Below are 12,758 nucleotides of genomic sequence, written 5' to 3'. Positions count from 1 at the left end.
AAGTGAGGATAGGCTTGTATAGTGCTTTCAACAGGTAGAGCACAAGGGCTTTGTCTACACTGCCCGGTCTTGTGCAAGAACATATGCAAATGAGGCGCGGCGATATTCACCATGCCTCATTTGCATATGTTCTTGCACAAGACTGGGCAGTGTAGACGAAGCCAAGATGTACCAGAGAGAACTTGTATTTTCTTCTTTGGTGATGCTACCGAGTGCCCTACTGCTGTACATCTAGTTCTGAGAACTGCTGCACTTATATGTAAAATCTGCGCCTCCCATCGCTCGGTCAATTTCACTCCCTAGCTTTTTGTGGACAAAGACACCATTGTCAACGCAGTGAACGCCTCCCATGATATTCACCTGCTGAAGATTGATAACAGAGAGGACGACATCATCACCAAAGCCAACAGCTGGTCGTCTTCAGTGATCGATGAGGTAAGGAAACCTCTGTGGCATGGGGAACAAAACCCTGTTCAGGGAAAAGACAGGGGGCAAGGCAATTGAAAGTATACTGACCTGCAACTTCTTCCTAGTGCAGTGGGCAAAGAGGCACCAGGATCTAGCCATTGCAGCTGAGCCACTGACAGGGAATCAGACAGGGTGGGGGGAAGCATCTCCTAACTTTCAGCTGGGCCCACTGGCTATAGCAGAAGACTGAAGATTTTAAATAAGCCCAAGGGACCCCCCTCCCTTTCTGATCTCACTCCCCTCAGGTTCACAAGAAGGAGATCAGCAGAAACCGCAACCGTGTGCGAGAGATCAATCAATACATCGACCATCTGCAGGAGGAGCTGGACAACATGGAAAGCTTGGAGCAGATGGAGTAGGCCAACATTGGCACCCCTGGTGGGACCCAGGCCTTGGTAATTTAACAGGTGCACCTCACGCTCTGACAGCCCTCGTGTAAATACTCCCTGACGAGGATGTTTCATCCGGGGCTGTCCCTCTCTGCCCCCAAATTATATGCTAATAAAAATACTGTTTGAGTTTGGAAAAGCTCTGAAAGAGGAGTTGAGGATTTCACTAAGTTGTGTGCTGCAAATCAAAGCCAGTTCACAAACAGCTGGGGCTTGGATGAACCATGACCGCATTGAGCTGAGATTCACTCTCTACAAGACAAGGCCATGCCTGGATGGTTTGTGACCTGCAGGCAGTTTTAGGAGCCTGGGACATATGCAGCAGCTGACACAAGACAACTCTCTCCACCAGACTCACTGGCACCTCCCAAACCATTGTGGGGTTCTGGCCCAGTGAGCCTCGGGCTTGAGGCTCTGCAATCAGAGTCATACACAAAGGCAACTTCGTGCAGCAGGCGGAGTGGCCTCTGACCAGCAGGAAGGGAGATCAATGGCTCTGCAGAAGCTCACTCAAGGCTGCTCAGTGCCAAGTCATTAATTTCCCTCCTAGCTCAGCAGCAGCTGCTCCATTTGTTTTGCAGGCAGCTTGGACTCATTTCTTGCTGAAGGCAAGTCACTAAAGAGGGGGAAAGAGAGGAAACTCATGCCAGTGGAAAGGATATGGCACAGTGCACAGTGTGGGAAGGGAACAAGACTTCAGCCTTTCATGGCACCAGCCCTGGCCATGGGCTGTTTGAAGTTGCTCTGGTTTAGCTGACAACCCACTGTCCTGCTTTGGGTGTTTTGAGGGAGGCTTTCTTCCCATGCCTGCTCACCGCGACACAGCACGGACTGGCCACATAAGGGTTTTGGCTTTTCGACAGAGCTTAGCACTCATAGCGCCAACTGAAATCAATGTGAGCTGTGGGTGCTCAGCCCCTTCGGAAGGTCAAGTCCTACATGTGTCAAGTTGGGCCCCCAGAAATGAAAGGGCCCCCAGTCTGTGGTTGGTTATGAAAGTGCTGGTGCTATTGATTCCCCCGAGTATTAACTGGAATTGAAGCGGATTCTAAATGAGGAACGTTCTGATGGGAGATTTTCATAGCAACTGCCCAGCTGGCAATTGCTTTTTCTTTAAGACTGAAGCAGTGTTTCTTAAACTTTTTAAGACTGAGGAACACCAAACTATTTTTTTTTTAAATGAGAACCACCAAGGATTTTTTTGTTGAAGGGAATTTTTTTTGTTGGAGTGGGGGGGGGGAGAGTTAGAGGGGAAAAAAAGTGTTGGGGGAAAGTTGAGGAAAAAAGTCACCTGCCCCTTTAAGGGCAGCTATTTTTAATTCTGTTGGTCTCCGCAGCACACCTCCAACTGCCTCGTGACACACCAGTGTGCCGTGGAACACAGTTTAAGAAACACTGTTCTGAAGTCTGCCACTGAAATGCAGCCTCCTGGAGCACGGTCTTCGGAGACAGGCCCAAATGAAAGCCCAGGAGCCAAACCCCCCTGGACTTGGGGGAGGGAGGTGGGTTAGATCAGACCTGGTCAGTGGGGAATGGGCATTGACCCCACAAGTCATACATATGCATTAGGAGTCCCATTGAAGCCAGTAGGTTTGCTCCGAATTCAGAGTTGAGTGTGTGCATGAGCCTTTGCCTGATCAGGGCCTCAGTTGGTGAGTTAGAATTAGTCAAAAAGCAACACCTTCCCCCCCATCTGGAGTGTCAAAAATCTTTTTCAAAAACAAAACAAGGAAGCACTCCCATCCAGTCCTCAGCAGGCAGGCCGGTGCTTGCCACAGAGCACTGAGCATGGAGATCTTCAGGTGAGAACATGGAGGAAGCAGACAGCTGGCAGTCAGCAATGGCTCTGTATGTCCCCAGTGCTTGGCTCTCCTGTAGCTGTCTGGATGCTCTTGGGCAGAGAGGGAGCACACTTCCCGCAATGTGGTGGGGAAGTACAAAATGACTGACCACATTGACTGGTTTCCATTATCTAGCAGATGCCTTTAATCACACTGGGATTGAGCCCAACTTTGTACCGGGGCAGATGCACGTAACTGGGTGAGGAGCAGTTCAGCTGGGTCTGGTCTCCAATGATATGGCTTACCGAAGTCCTTTTGCTGTGATGCCAGTCCCACAGCTGGGAACCTTGGAGGGTGGAATGTAGACTAGCCACCCTTCTGACTGATCATAAACACTGGTGCTACAGCCTGGGGCAACAGCCAGAGACAGGGCATTTCACTGGGGATGAAGAGAGCTCAGACAGCACTTCCTTTGTAGCAAACCTCAGGGCTGCTGAGCGACACTGGCGCTCTCTAGCACTAGCCAAGCTAGGGAAGAGAAGCTTCGGCTAGGAATCCTTCTGAAGTCATGGCCCTCTCAGTGCTAAGTCACTGTGCTGGGAGGGGCTGGGATAGCACTGGTTGCCAGCCAGCGGCTCGAATTCACCAGGCTACATTGTCATCTGTACAGGGCATTCTTCTGCCTCAGTCCTGAAGCAGCTTGTGTTTAACTGTCGAACTCTCCGAACAAAGGTGAGCAAAGAGGGTCCCAGCAGCCGTGCGGGCACGCAGCTCATACATGTCATAGTCGTGGGCCCATTCCACGCTGCCCCAATGCTGGATCTGAGGGAAGAGAGAACAGGGAGCTCACTCGGGAGTTAGAAAGAAGTCTGTACTGCAGGACTTCTTGGCCTCCATTTTTCTATCTGTAAAACGGAGGTAGTAACTCCCGAGCATGACACAAAGCCTCACCAGCGCCTGCCCAGCGCTCAGAGGAAAAGGTTTCTAGAAGGCAGACTTTCAAGTCAGACTTTCATGAACTTCGGGCCAGAGATGGTTTTGTGCAAGAACAGAGTGTTTTCTGATCACAACGGTCACATCACTGGTAGCTCAGTGCTTGGCAAAGTGCTTGGGCCTGGCCAATACACAGAATAAAACTATTCTTGGGCTGTGCACAGCAGGATGGAGTAGGGCTGAAAAGCAACAGGCCAGCCTGTGCAAAAGAAATCCAGAGCCCTCAGAGGCAGGTAGGACTCAAAGTGCCTTTGGCTCTTCATCATGTAACCTGGGTGGCTGAACACACAAACTGTATTGACCACACTGGCGGAGTGACTGGCTTCTGTAAGACCAGGCAGTTCTGTTGCCAGTCATTTGTGCTGGGAGCTCACTTGTCATCCTGTGATTATCACTACTGGAATGATAGGGTAGCTCCAGAACATAACTTACCTGGTATTCTTCCTCAAGGCGAGACAGCAGCACTGCTTTTTCTACTGTAATGTGTCTGTCAAGCAGTCCCATGGACAGAATCAGAGACTTCAATTGTGTGATCACATATTCTATACCTGGCGGGGGGGAGGGGGGGGGGGGGGATACAAATACAAACCACAATTATTTATGTAAAATCACATCAACCTCCTCACACCTTCTGAAGATGCAGCCCCATACATCATATGTTCAGTAGGGTCTAACGGCAGAACCCCCCCTCCCCCCATGGATCAATGCATCCTATGAAGTCAAGCCCACAGTTAACGCACACATGAAATGTCTTTTGCTAATCAGGATCCACTGGTACTGTGGGGCAAGTGGCTGCATCTCTAAGTGAAAACTAATCTCAGGCCGAAACACCCTTATACCGTGATGATGCCATGCTGCTGGATGCAAGTGTGGAAGGGTTCCCATGTGCTGGATCTCAGTCACACAAGAGTAGAACAGTTGAACTGCAAATAACTACAGCTCTTACATTTGAAATCTCAACTCAGGAAGTTTTAGTTTGCTGGAGGGAAAAAAATGGCAGTAGTTCTGAGAAACTGAATCAGGGCCTATTACAATAGGATACTGTACAGTGGAGAGATAGCTCCTGCTATACTGAACAAGAACTAAAAGTCTAACGTGGATGTATTTGTTTGTTAAATATAATCCCCCGTTGTTTCCCCTCTGTTGATTTAAAGCAGATATGGGCAACCTAGGCTAGTGAGTGGGCTGCATGAGTGGCCCTCCTTCATCTCAGTGGGCTGCAAGATTGTTGTAACTGACACAGTCTTCCAGAATAGGGTAGTTTTGCAAATTGTGCTTGCCCACTAAGAATTTGCGGGGAGTGCCGACTGAACTGTAGCAGTGCTTTGATTGGATGAAGAGGAAGAGTATAGCTCCCACAGCCAATGTTGTGTGCAATCAGCATGCACCTCACTTCACTTGCCCCTTGCTTTACGTGCGTGTCACTTGAGTAATATGAGCGGGAAGAAAACTACACAGACAGAAAGCAGTGGAATCTGGCAACCCTGCACACAGGCAACAGTAACCAAAACATCTCACGGGCCACCCACAGAACCTCACAGGCTGCAGGTTGCCCACCACTGATGTAAAGGCTCCCTTCCTTCCCCAAACATGTCTACTGCGCTGGTTATTGCTCTGAGAGAGGAAAAGGCACATACGCTAGTGGTGCTTCGTGTGCTTGGGATGGACAAACACACCGGATAAATTGCCCTCATTACCTTGCAGTGCCCACATGTTGTAAGACGCCAAATGGCTGGTGAAGGTGTCTTTGGTCCTGGCTGGAATGTTGGGCCCCATGATGCTAGTAGAGGAGCCGATATCCACATTGTACCTGGAATTCATTAGATGGTACCAGATAAACGATTAGCCCGTGAGACGTGCCCTAGGTATCATTATAAAGCAAGACTCTGGCTACATTTAGCCCTGCCATAAGCAGATACAACCCTCACTGATGTCAGTGGAGGTTATACCTGCTATTTCCCATCTGGGTCTATGTGGGAATGTTTTCTACCCACACTGACCCACTCTAATTGAAACCCCTTAGGAACAGTCTCTGTCCTCCAAAGCCTCCTCAGTCCCCCCCAGTGCCTCCTTTCCCTGGCTCAGCAGGCTGGTACCAGAACTCGTGATCTAAACTGTCACCAGCACGACTGGTTCTCGGACGATGCAGTGATACGTGCTCTCAGAATACCACAGAGAAGGCAGTGAGCAACAGGAAGGGAAAAGTCTTTGACTTCTTACCGTTTCTCAGCCCACTCGATCATGGGATCCCATTCATTCTTCTGCAGTTCTACCAGGGCAGTTGGCTCCTCTACCCTGTAGCTAGGACGTTACAAGAAAACAACCTTCACTGACAAATCATTGGCCTTCTTCACACAGTATGAGGAGCAAACCTGCTGGGCAGTTAGCCTGTATCAGGGATGGCAAGGGGAGCCCAGTATTTGAAGAGGTACCAAGCAACTATAAGCTTCAAGCGAGCAGATGCTGCAGGCTAAAAAAAGGAAAAACTTCCATTGCTGACCTGTCTTGAGATCCAGAGCCCTCTGCTGGGCAGACCACCAGTCAGCTCTTAAGCCCTTTAAGGAGAGATGCTGCTTCCACAGCCCTGCCCAGTTCAGGCTCTGATGCTGTGATACCACTTCCAGGTCCGTGCCTGCCCTCCTGGTTAACTGATTAAATGGGGGACAACCACGGCAGGGGGAGGGCTGATGTGGACTCTGCCACCTGCTGCAGTTGGGCTGGAGTGGCTGCCTCACCGCAGGCCGGGGCTGCTCTAGTCTGGCTGCTTCTGGCCTCCATGCAGGTGGGGAACCGGCAGCCCTTCACGGGGGCCCGGCAGGGCTCGAGCAGCCCTCCGCTCACAGGGGGCCGCAGTCGGGGTTATTCCTGGGTATTGGTTAACTGCTACGTAGTAAGCATCACCCGTAAGAGAGGATGCTTACTAAGTAACCAGTTACCTGTTCACATCCCTAATAACCGCAGGGGCTGGTCGGAGCCAGCTGGAGTGCCAGCCTACCGCTTTGCTTCACACAGCGAGAGACCATTGCAGCCACAGGCCGCAAAGCACTTTGACCAAAGCTGAGTTAGTTTTACAGATGGGGAAACTGAGGCACAGAGCAGGCCACTGACTTGACCATTATCAAATGGGCCACCAGTCGACTTCAGCGCACATTGGACCAGGCCCCAAATAGGCTGTGGGATGAAGTGCTGTCCAGTGGGAACTGGCCTCTGAAGCACAAACTCGTCAACTACAGATTTTAAAGAACACTTCCACTAAATCTGGCGAGGGGGGAGGGCCTTGGAGCCCAGACTCCAGCCCAAGCATCAACACAGTTATCTGTAACCTTGCAGCACAAGCCCAAGTCAACTGACCCGAGCTTGGAGACTCAGCACCACAGGTTTGTCTCTGTAATGCAGGAGGGCAGGCAGACGGCCGACTGGGCTGGAGTGCCCCCCCATCTGCAGTGGGGGTCAGACCCACTGTGGGCAGGGGCTACTCAGGCCTGGCTAGAGTGCCTGCATTGGGTGGGGGGCTGCTCCAGCCCAGCTGGGCCACCAGTTAACCACTGACATGACTAGTTCAAACCCCTTGATCAGAGCTGCTGGCAGTCAATGGGGAGGCTGATGTGTTCAGTGAAAAAACACAACACGACAGAAAGGAATTCTAGGGCTAACCAGAGGTACTGTCCAGCACGGAAACTGCATGCTCCTTATAGCTAAATCCAAGGCTCCTGCTCTGCCAAATACTTTCAAAGAGCAACATCTCATGGAGATAAACGCAGGCCAGGATAAAGTATCACTGGAGCCCATCATGCCAGGGCCCAGTTGGCCCCCTTCCTAGTGGTGAAATCTCCCTGAGGTTTCTGAGTTTAAGGGGCTGGTGATGGTGGAGGGGTAGCGCTACGTTCACACGAGTAAGCTGTGCTCCCCTCTCACTACGGAGTGCCTCTGTGCTGGCCCCCTTTCAGAAAAGGCCCGTCCTCTGATCCAAGTTGGCTGCTAGGCTCAAGGGAACACGCTACATGCTAGGGTCACTGCCAGGGGTGCCCCTCTACAGAAAGAAAAGGGCAGATGCATGTGTCCCAAAGGCTGCATTTATGCCATACAGGTATCAGCTTCATGCACTTCCAAACCTCCCATCAGCCTTCCTGCCTGCCCAGCTGGAAGTGTAATAACCCAAAATAATGCAATGAGACTGACCTGGCTTCTATGCCAGAGATTCCCCCAGTGAATTTCAAGCCCAGACAGATACCTACCAGACAGTATCGGTCTCCAAGAACTTCACTGCTGCTCTGATTAGCTGCTCTTTGTTTCGCTGAGATGGATTGTCCAGAGCTGTGTTGCACAATGTGGTCTACAAGACACAAGGTAATCAGACCAGCTAGAGTCTTGGAGAGGCAGCTGCTCTGACTTTATACGGTCCCACCCAGCCAACACTTGAAGAATCCTTATCATGGTAGTAACCGAGTAAGGTATAGTGATGCAAAACTGACTCCAAGCTGACGGGAATCTTTTCAGCTTTGGATCAGGCCCTGTGGACAGTGACAGGACAGGAGCTCGCTGGTGGCCTTGGGGTAAAGGCATCTGGATGAAAAGCATTTCCAGTCCCATTCACATGAGAGTTTGGCCAATGTTAGGCAGCAGTGGTTAACCCTCGAGTTAGACCCAATAGCTGCGAACGGGTGAGTCGCACTTTGCCCCAGCTCTGTGGGCCAAGCAAAAGCCAAGAAAGTGTAAAAACAATTACTAGCCTCAGCCCTTTAATACACCCATCTAGTGTACTGCTTTAGCTCAGAGACGTGGCTGCAGTGGCTACAGCTCCCAGCACGCTATGTTCCAAGAGGAGGCTGCCCATAACAGTGGCCTTAGCAAAATCACTTGTTAGATTCCTTCCCACCTGTGAGTTCACTGTGGCACTTCCCCTTCCACCAAAGCCCACAGCGCTCACCAGATGCATGGTGTAGAACTTGATGGTGTCCTGCTGGGAATCCCATTCTGTAGCAACTGCAATAGCCAGGGCCTCGCTGGGGACAGTGAAGAGTTTGGCCTGGGGCGTTTTCAGCTTCCTGTTGTCCAGATTTATTTCAAAGCCGCCTGTGGGATCAGATTAGAGACTTGGTAGGATTACAGGGGAAAGCGCACACAGGATCCAGATGCAACCCCTCTGGCAGGGGGAAGATTCAGAGACAAAGCTGAAGGGAGCAAATGTATCCCCAGCCAATGCCAGGGATTCACCTGGCCCAGGAGTCTCCCCACTGCAGGTCTAAGGGGCACCGTTCCTGGAGGCCGTTTTGCCAGCCATTTGGGATAAAGCTGGCTCGTGCGATCTGGTTTCCAGGCGTGTCCAGCATCCGCTGGCAGGTATGGCCCTTGTTCCAAGCAGAGCCTGAGAGACTAAGCGCTCTTCTCTCTGCCTGGCTGTCACACAAGGGGCCTTGCTGGACAGCCTACCAGACTCCTGGAGGAAGCACTCACCTTCGCCTTGGGAGATGCTAACGTTCTGGTAAAACTTCTTCCTTTCTGAGGGGAAAAAAAGACATCCACTCAGACAGCAGCAAAGGCAGCAGCCAAGACCCTCTCCTTTTCCCTGCCCGCTGCAGATTCACATGCCAGCTCCTGTAGGCAGTGCTCAGCATGACGCAGTTGGCCTCTCTCCCCATTTCAGAGCCTTACTGGTTCAGAATCCCTCTCCACAAGTCCATGTGCCCAAGTGGCTTTGGACCTGCCTGTGGGCTTTGGTGTGAGGTCTGTCCTGGGAGAGAGGGCTCACCGTGAACCAAGGGCCTCTCTTTAAGCAGAGCAGTTGCTTCCCTCTAGTATGCTGGACCCAGCTGTAGTTCCCTAATGTTTAACCAGTTAACCAACTATGCGGGATCCTACCACTCCAGCACCCCAGCCCACAGGGCTCCCACTCCTAGCCCCACACTGAGGCTGGCTCTGCCGGCTCACAGCTCCAGCCATATAGGGCTAGATGCTAGGGCTGCTCCCGGGGAACCGGTTAACCATTCACATCCCTCGCCCCTGCCCACATCTCTCTCATCTAATTAGACTGTAAACACTTGGGGGCAGGAACCATCTGCTTCTCTGTCGATGTCCAGCACCTCAGCTAGTAGAGGCCCACTCTCAAGTGGCCTGTAGGCACTACTGTAATAAACATGACCAATGATAATATTAAACAGATGTGAGGCCCCAGAGAACAGGACAGGCCTGGAATACATGCTGGTGCAATCCCTACCAGCAAGCCCCTCTTTGCCAGGCTGAATATTAAACTAGCCCTGCATCAGCCCAGCTCTTCAGCCACTACCTTGGAAACAAAAGTAATGTGACCTGTCGAGCATTGCTCAGCTGGCCATGGCTTTTCCACCCGCTGGAGAAGCAGCAACTCTAATCAGCAGGTACTATCGGTCCCATGTAGTTAAGGCAGGTCACCAATATCCAGCCAGCTTTTAAAACAGCTCCCTCTGGTGCGATTTCAGGCGGAAGCTGATGATATACCTGAATCTAGAATAGCCCCTAAATTACAGTGCCAAGCTAGCCTGTCACACTGCCCTGAACGCCCTCTGGCTGGATCCAGGAGCATTGCACGCAACACACTGTAAACCCATGTCCTGAGTGAGTTCACGTAGATGCCAGGTAGACCACAGCATACAATTTAATATATTGAGGGTCTACCTCCCGTTATGCTGCACCCACTATGTCAAGGAGAATGTCTGGTGCAATAAATAGCAAGTCTACCTTTAGGGCTACAGGTCATAGTTTTAGAAGCAATTTACATTTGGCATCTGCACTGTTGCAAGGCACAGCCATTAGACTTCTAAATGGCATGAACAGCACCTGCTAACTTCCTGACAGCATCCACATGTAACACAGTTAGATCCCTGCACTGACAGACAGCCCACCCTGCACAAAAACCACAGGCAACATAAATGAATTCAAAGGACTTCTAGGGCCTGTACTATGCAGGAGGCCCGACTAGCTGATCACAATGGTTCTTTCTGGCTTTGGAATGTAGGAATGAATTAACACGTGAAGACAGGCTCTCTGAGGGCATGCAGAGCAACAGCTGATAAATTCCAAACTGAAAGCTATAGGCTGGCCCTGTGGATCCAGTTCCCAGAGTCTGTGTTAACACAGAGACCCGGCCATTTAGACAGACACCTGGTCCCATTTCCCACACAAAACACAGAGAACACAAAACCTCTCCAAATCTTTGCCTTGGCAGTACAACATAGGTGTATGTACATAATCTCTAGAGTTAACAACTGTTACTGGACTGCAGCTCCATTTCTACATCTACTGTGCACACAGGGCCCCTGGGTTTCCAGAGTCCCAGTTAAGGCAGACTGCCTAGAAACAAGACAGTTGCAGGATCAAGGGACTTAAAGAATGCCATATTTTAAGGCTATTCAAGCATGCGCCCACAGCCTTGATCCTGCAACAAGACACCCTCACCCCCTCAAGTCCTGATTTAATGGGGCTCCAGGATGTGCATTTCATTGCAAGTTCAGAGTCTTAGTTTGTGAGAAACAAAGGATCAAATTTCACCATCCTCATACAAACAATTGAAATCACAGAGGAAAGATGTTGAAAGCACCACTTTACGACTAAGGAAGGATGGACTGGGGTGAAGGGACTCAGGAGACCTAGGTTTCATTTGCTGCTCTGCCACAGACTTTGTGTGTGACCTCCAGTTTTCTGTCCTTCCGCATCTCCTGTATAAAGTGGGAAATCACAGCACTGCTTAGCCCTACAAGGGGGCTGTGAGAAGGAGTAGATTAAAGAACTTGAGGTACTCAGCTGCCATGGTGATTGAGCTCATAACAGTACCTAAAATAGAACTGCAGGTACTCAGTGAGGCTGTATGCAGGCAGAGCAGCAGGCTCACATGCTGGCAGCAGGAGGCGTGAGGCATTAGATTTTGAGCTCACTGGGCCAGCGATGTCATTTTCTTTTGCCTCTGCACATAATAAATGTTTGTTGTTGGGCTTGATGTTTCAGATGTTCAGTTGGGGCCCATTCCACAAACCAGAGCTCTCCTCTGTAAATGGGGGACGGGGCATCACATCCCTCTCATAAACTGTGGTCACAGCTGGCTTTTACAACTAGTCAATTCCACCACTGAAAAACATCCCTGCAATTGGAAATAACCATGCTGAAATTTGCCGAGCATGCAGCAGGACTGCTGTCCAGCGTTGTCCTCACCTGTTGGTGGCGTGTATGCCCGTACCATGCACGGCAGCCAAAGACTGGGGCCCCCAACAGGAAGTGTTGGGCACAGCCATGGAGCCTGAGGCAGCCCGGCGTAGAACAGCCGCTGGCAACTGCGCCACATTCTGGGGAGACCGTGAGCTACAGCAAGATGGGAACGGCCTGGACTTGTTACATACAGGTGCGCCTAACACCTTGGGATGGCCTACCAGCATCTAGCCCCCCCCCCCCAAGAGCTCCCTGCCGGGATCACGGCCCCCCCCCCAAGAGCCCCCTGCCAGGATCACGCCCCCCCCCCAAGAGCCCCCTGCCGGGATCACGGCCCCTCCCCCAAAAGTTCCCTGCCGGGATCACGCCCCCCCCCCAAGAGCCCCCTGCCGGGATCACGGCCCCTCCCCCCCCCAAGAGCCCCCTGCCGGGATCACGGCCCCTCCCCCCCCCAAGAGCCCCCTGCCGGGATCACGGCCCCTCCCCCCCCCAAGAGCCCCCTGCCGGGATCACGGCCCCTCCCCCCCCAAGAGCCCCCTGCCGGGATCACGCCCCCCCCCAGAGCCCCCTGCCGGGATCACGCCCCCCCCCCCCAAGAGCCCCCTGCCGGGATCACGCCCCCCCCCAGAGCCCCCTGCCGGTACAAATAGGACCGGGAGGGGAAGGACAGACCCCCGCGGAGCCCACTGTACAGACCCGGGCCCCACTCCCTACGGGGCCGCACGGACGCGACTTGCGAGCCACCTGCCTCCACCTCACCGCCGCGGCCCGGTTACCCAGCCACTCTGCCTCTGGGCGCCGCCATCTTGCTCGCCCAGCGTCCAATCAGCATCACAAACGCTTTTTGTCCCTCCGAGGGCCCTGTCACAAGGCCCTCACAGAAACAACGATTCCCAGGAGCCAGCGCGGCCCCCACGTGACGCCCATCGCCCAATGGGAACGGCGCCCCGCC

The 12,758-nt window shown here is 52.2% G+C and overlaps 2 protein-coding genes across 12 annotated transcripts in view; one reads left to right on the top strand and one right to left on the bottom strand.

Annotated features, from left to right (window-relative positions):
* The window catches only part of DRC3 (dynein regulatory complex subunit 3), a 31,677-nt gene extending 30,681 nt beyond the window's left edge, over positions 1 to 996 (top strand). For all 9 annotated transcript variants that reach the window (XM_075899737.1, XM_075899738.1, XM_075899730.1 and 6 more), the window contains 2 exons: positions 304 to 435; positions 714 to 996. In XM_075899737.1, the coding sequence (XP_075755852.1) occupies positions 304 to 435; positions 714 to 827 (246 nt within the window). In that variant the 3' untranslated portion in view covers positions 828 to 996. The remainder of the gene's footprint in view (positions 1 to 303; positions 436 to 713) is intronic.
* A 1,819-nt stretch (positions 997 to 2,815) lies between these two features.
* On the bottom strand, positions 2,816 to 12,712 carry ATPAF2 (ATP synthase mitochondrial F1 complex assembly factor 2). 3 transcript variants are annotated; one of them, XM_075899741.1, is made up of 9 exons: positions 12,555 to 12,712; positions 11,813 to 11,959; positions 9,086 to 9,130; positions 8,559 to 8,704; positions 7,867 to 7,964; positions 5,852 to 5,932; positions 5,329 to 5,441; positions 4,064 to 4,179; positions 2,816 to 3,460 (listed from the first exon to the last, which is right to left on the bottom strand). In XM_075899741.1, the coding sequence occupies exons 2-9, from the start codon at positions 11,940 to 11,942 to the stop codon at positions 3,323 to 3,325; spliced, it is 867 nt and encodes a 288-aa protein (XP_075755856.1). In that variant the 5' UTR covers positions 11,943 to 11,959; positions 12,555 to 12,712; the 3' UTR covers positions 2,816 to 3,322. The 3 variants fall into 3 exon arrangements, with proteins under 3 accessions (XP_075755856.1, XP_075755855.1, XP_075755857.1); XM_075899740.1 differs by having other exon boundaries at positions 12,503 to 12,653; XM_075899742.1 differs by lacking the exons at positions 11,813 to 11,959; positions 12,555 to 12,712 and adding an exon at positions 11,438 to 11,739.
* Between the last annotated feature and the right edge of the window lie 46 nt (positions 12,713 to 12,758).

The sequence above is a fragment of the Pelodiscus sinensis genome, chromosome 16, assembly GCF_049634645.1.
Source record: "Pelodiscus sinensis isolate JC-2024 chromosome 16, ASM4963464v1, whole genome shotgun sequence".
NCBI lineage: Eukaryota > Metazoa > Chordata > Testudines > Trionychidae > Pelodiscus > Pelodiscus sinensis.
The sequence above is the reverse complement of the archived record's forward strand: the minus strand, read 5'-3'. Positions and strand labels throughout refer to the sequence as shown.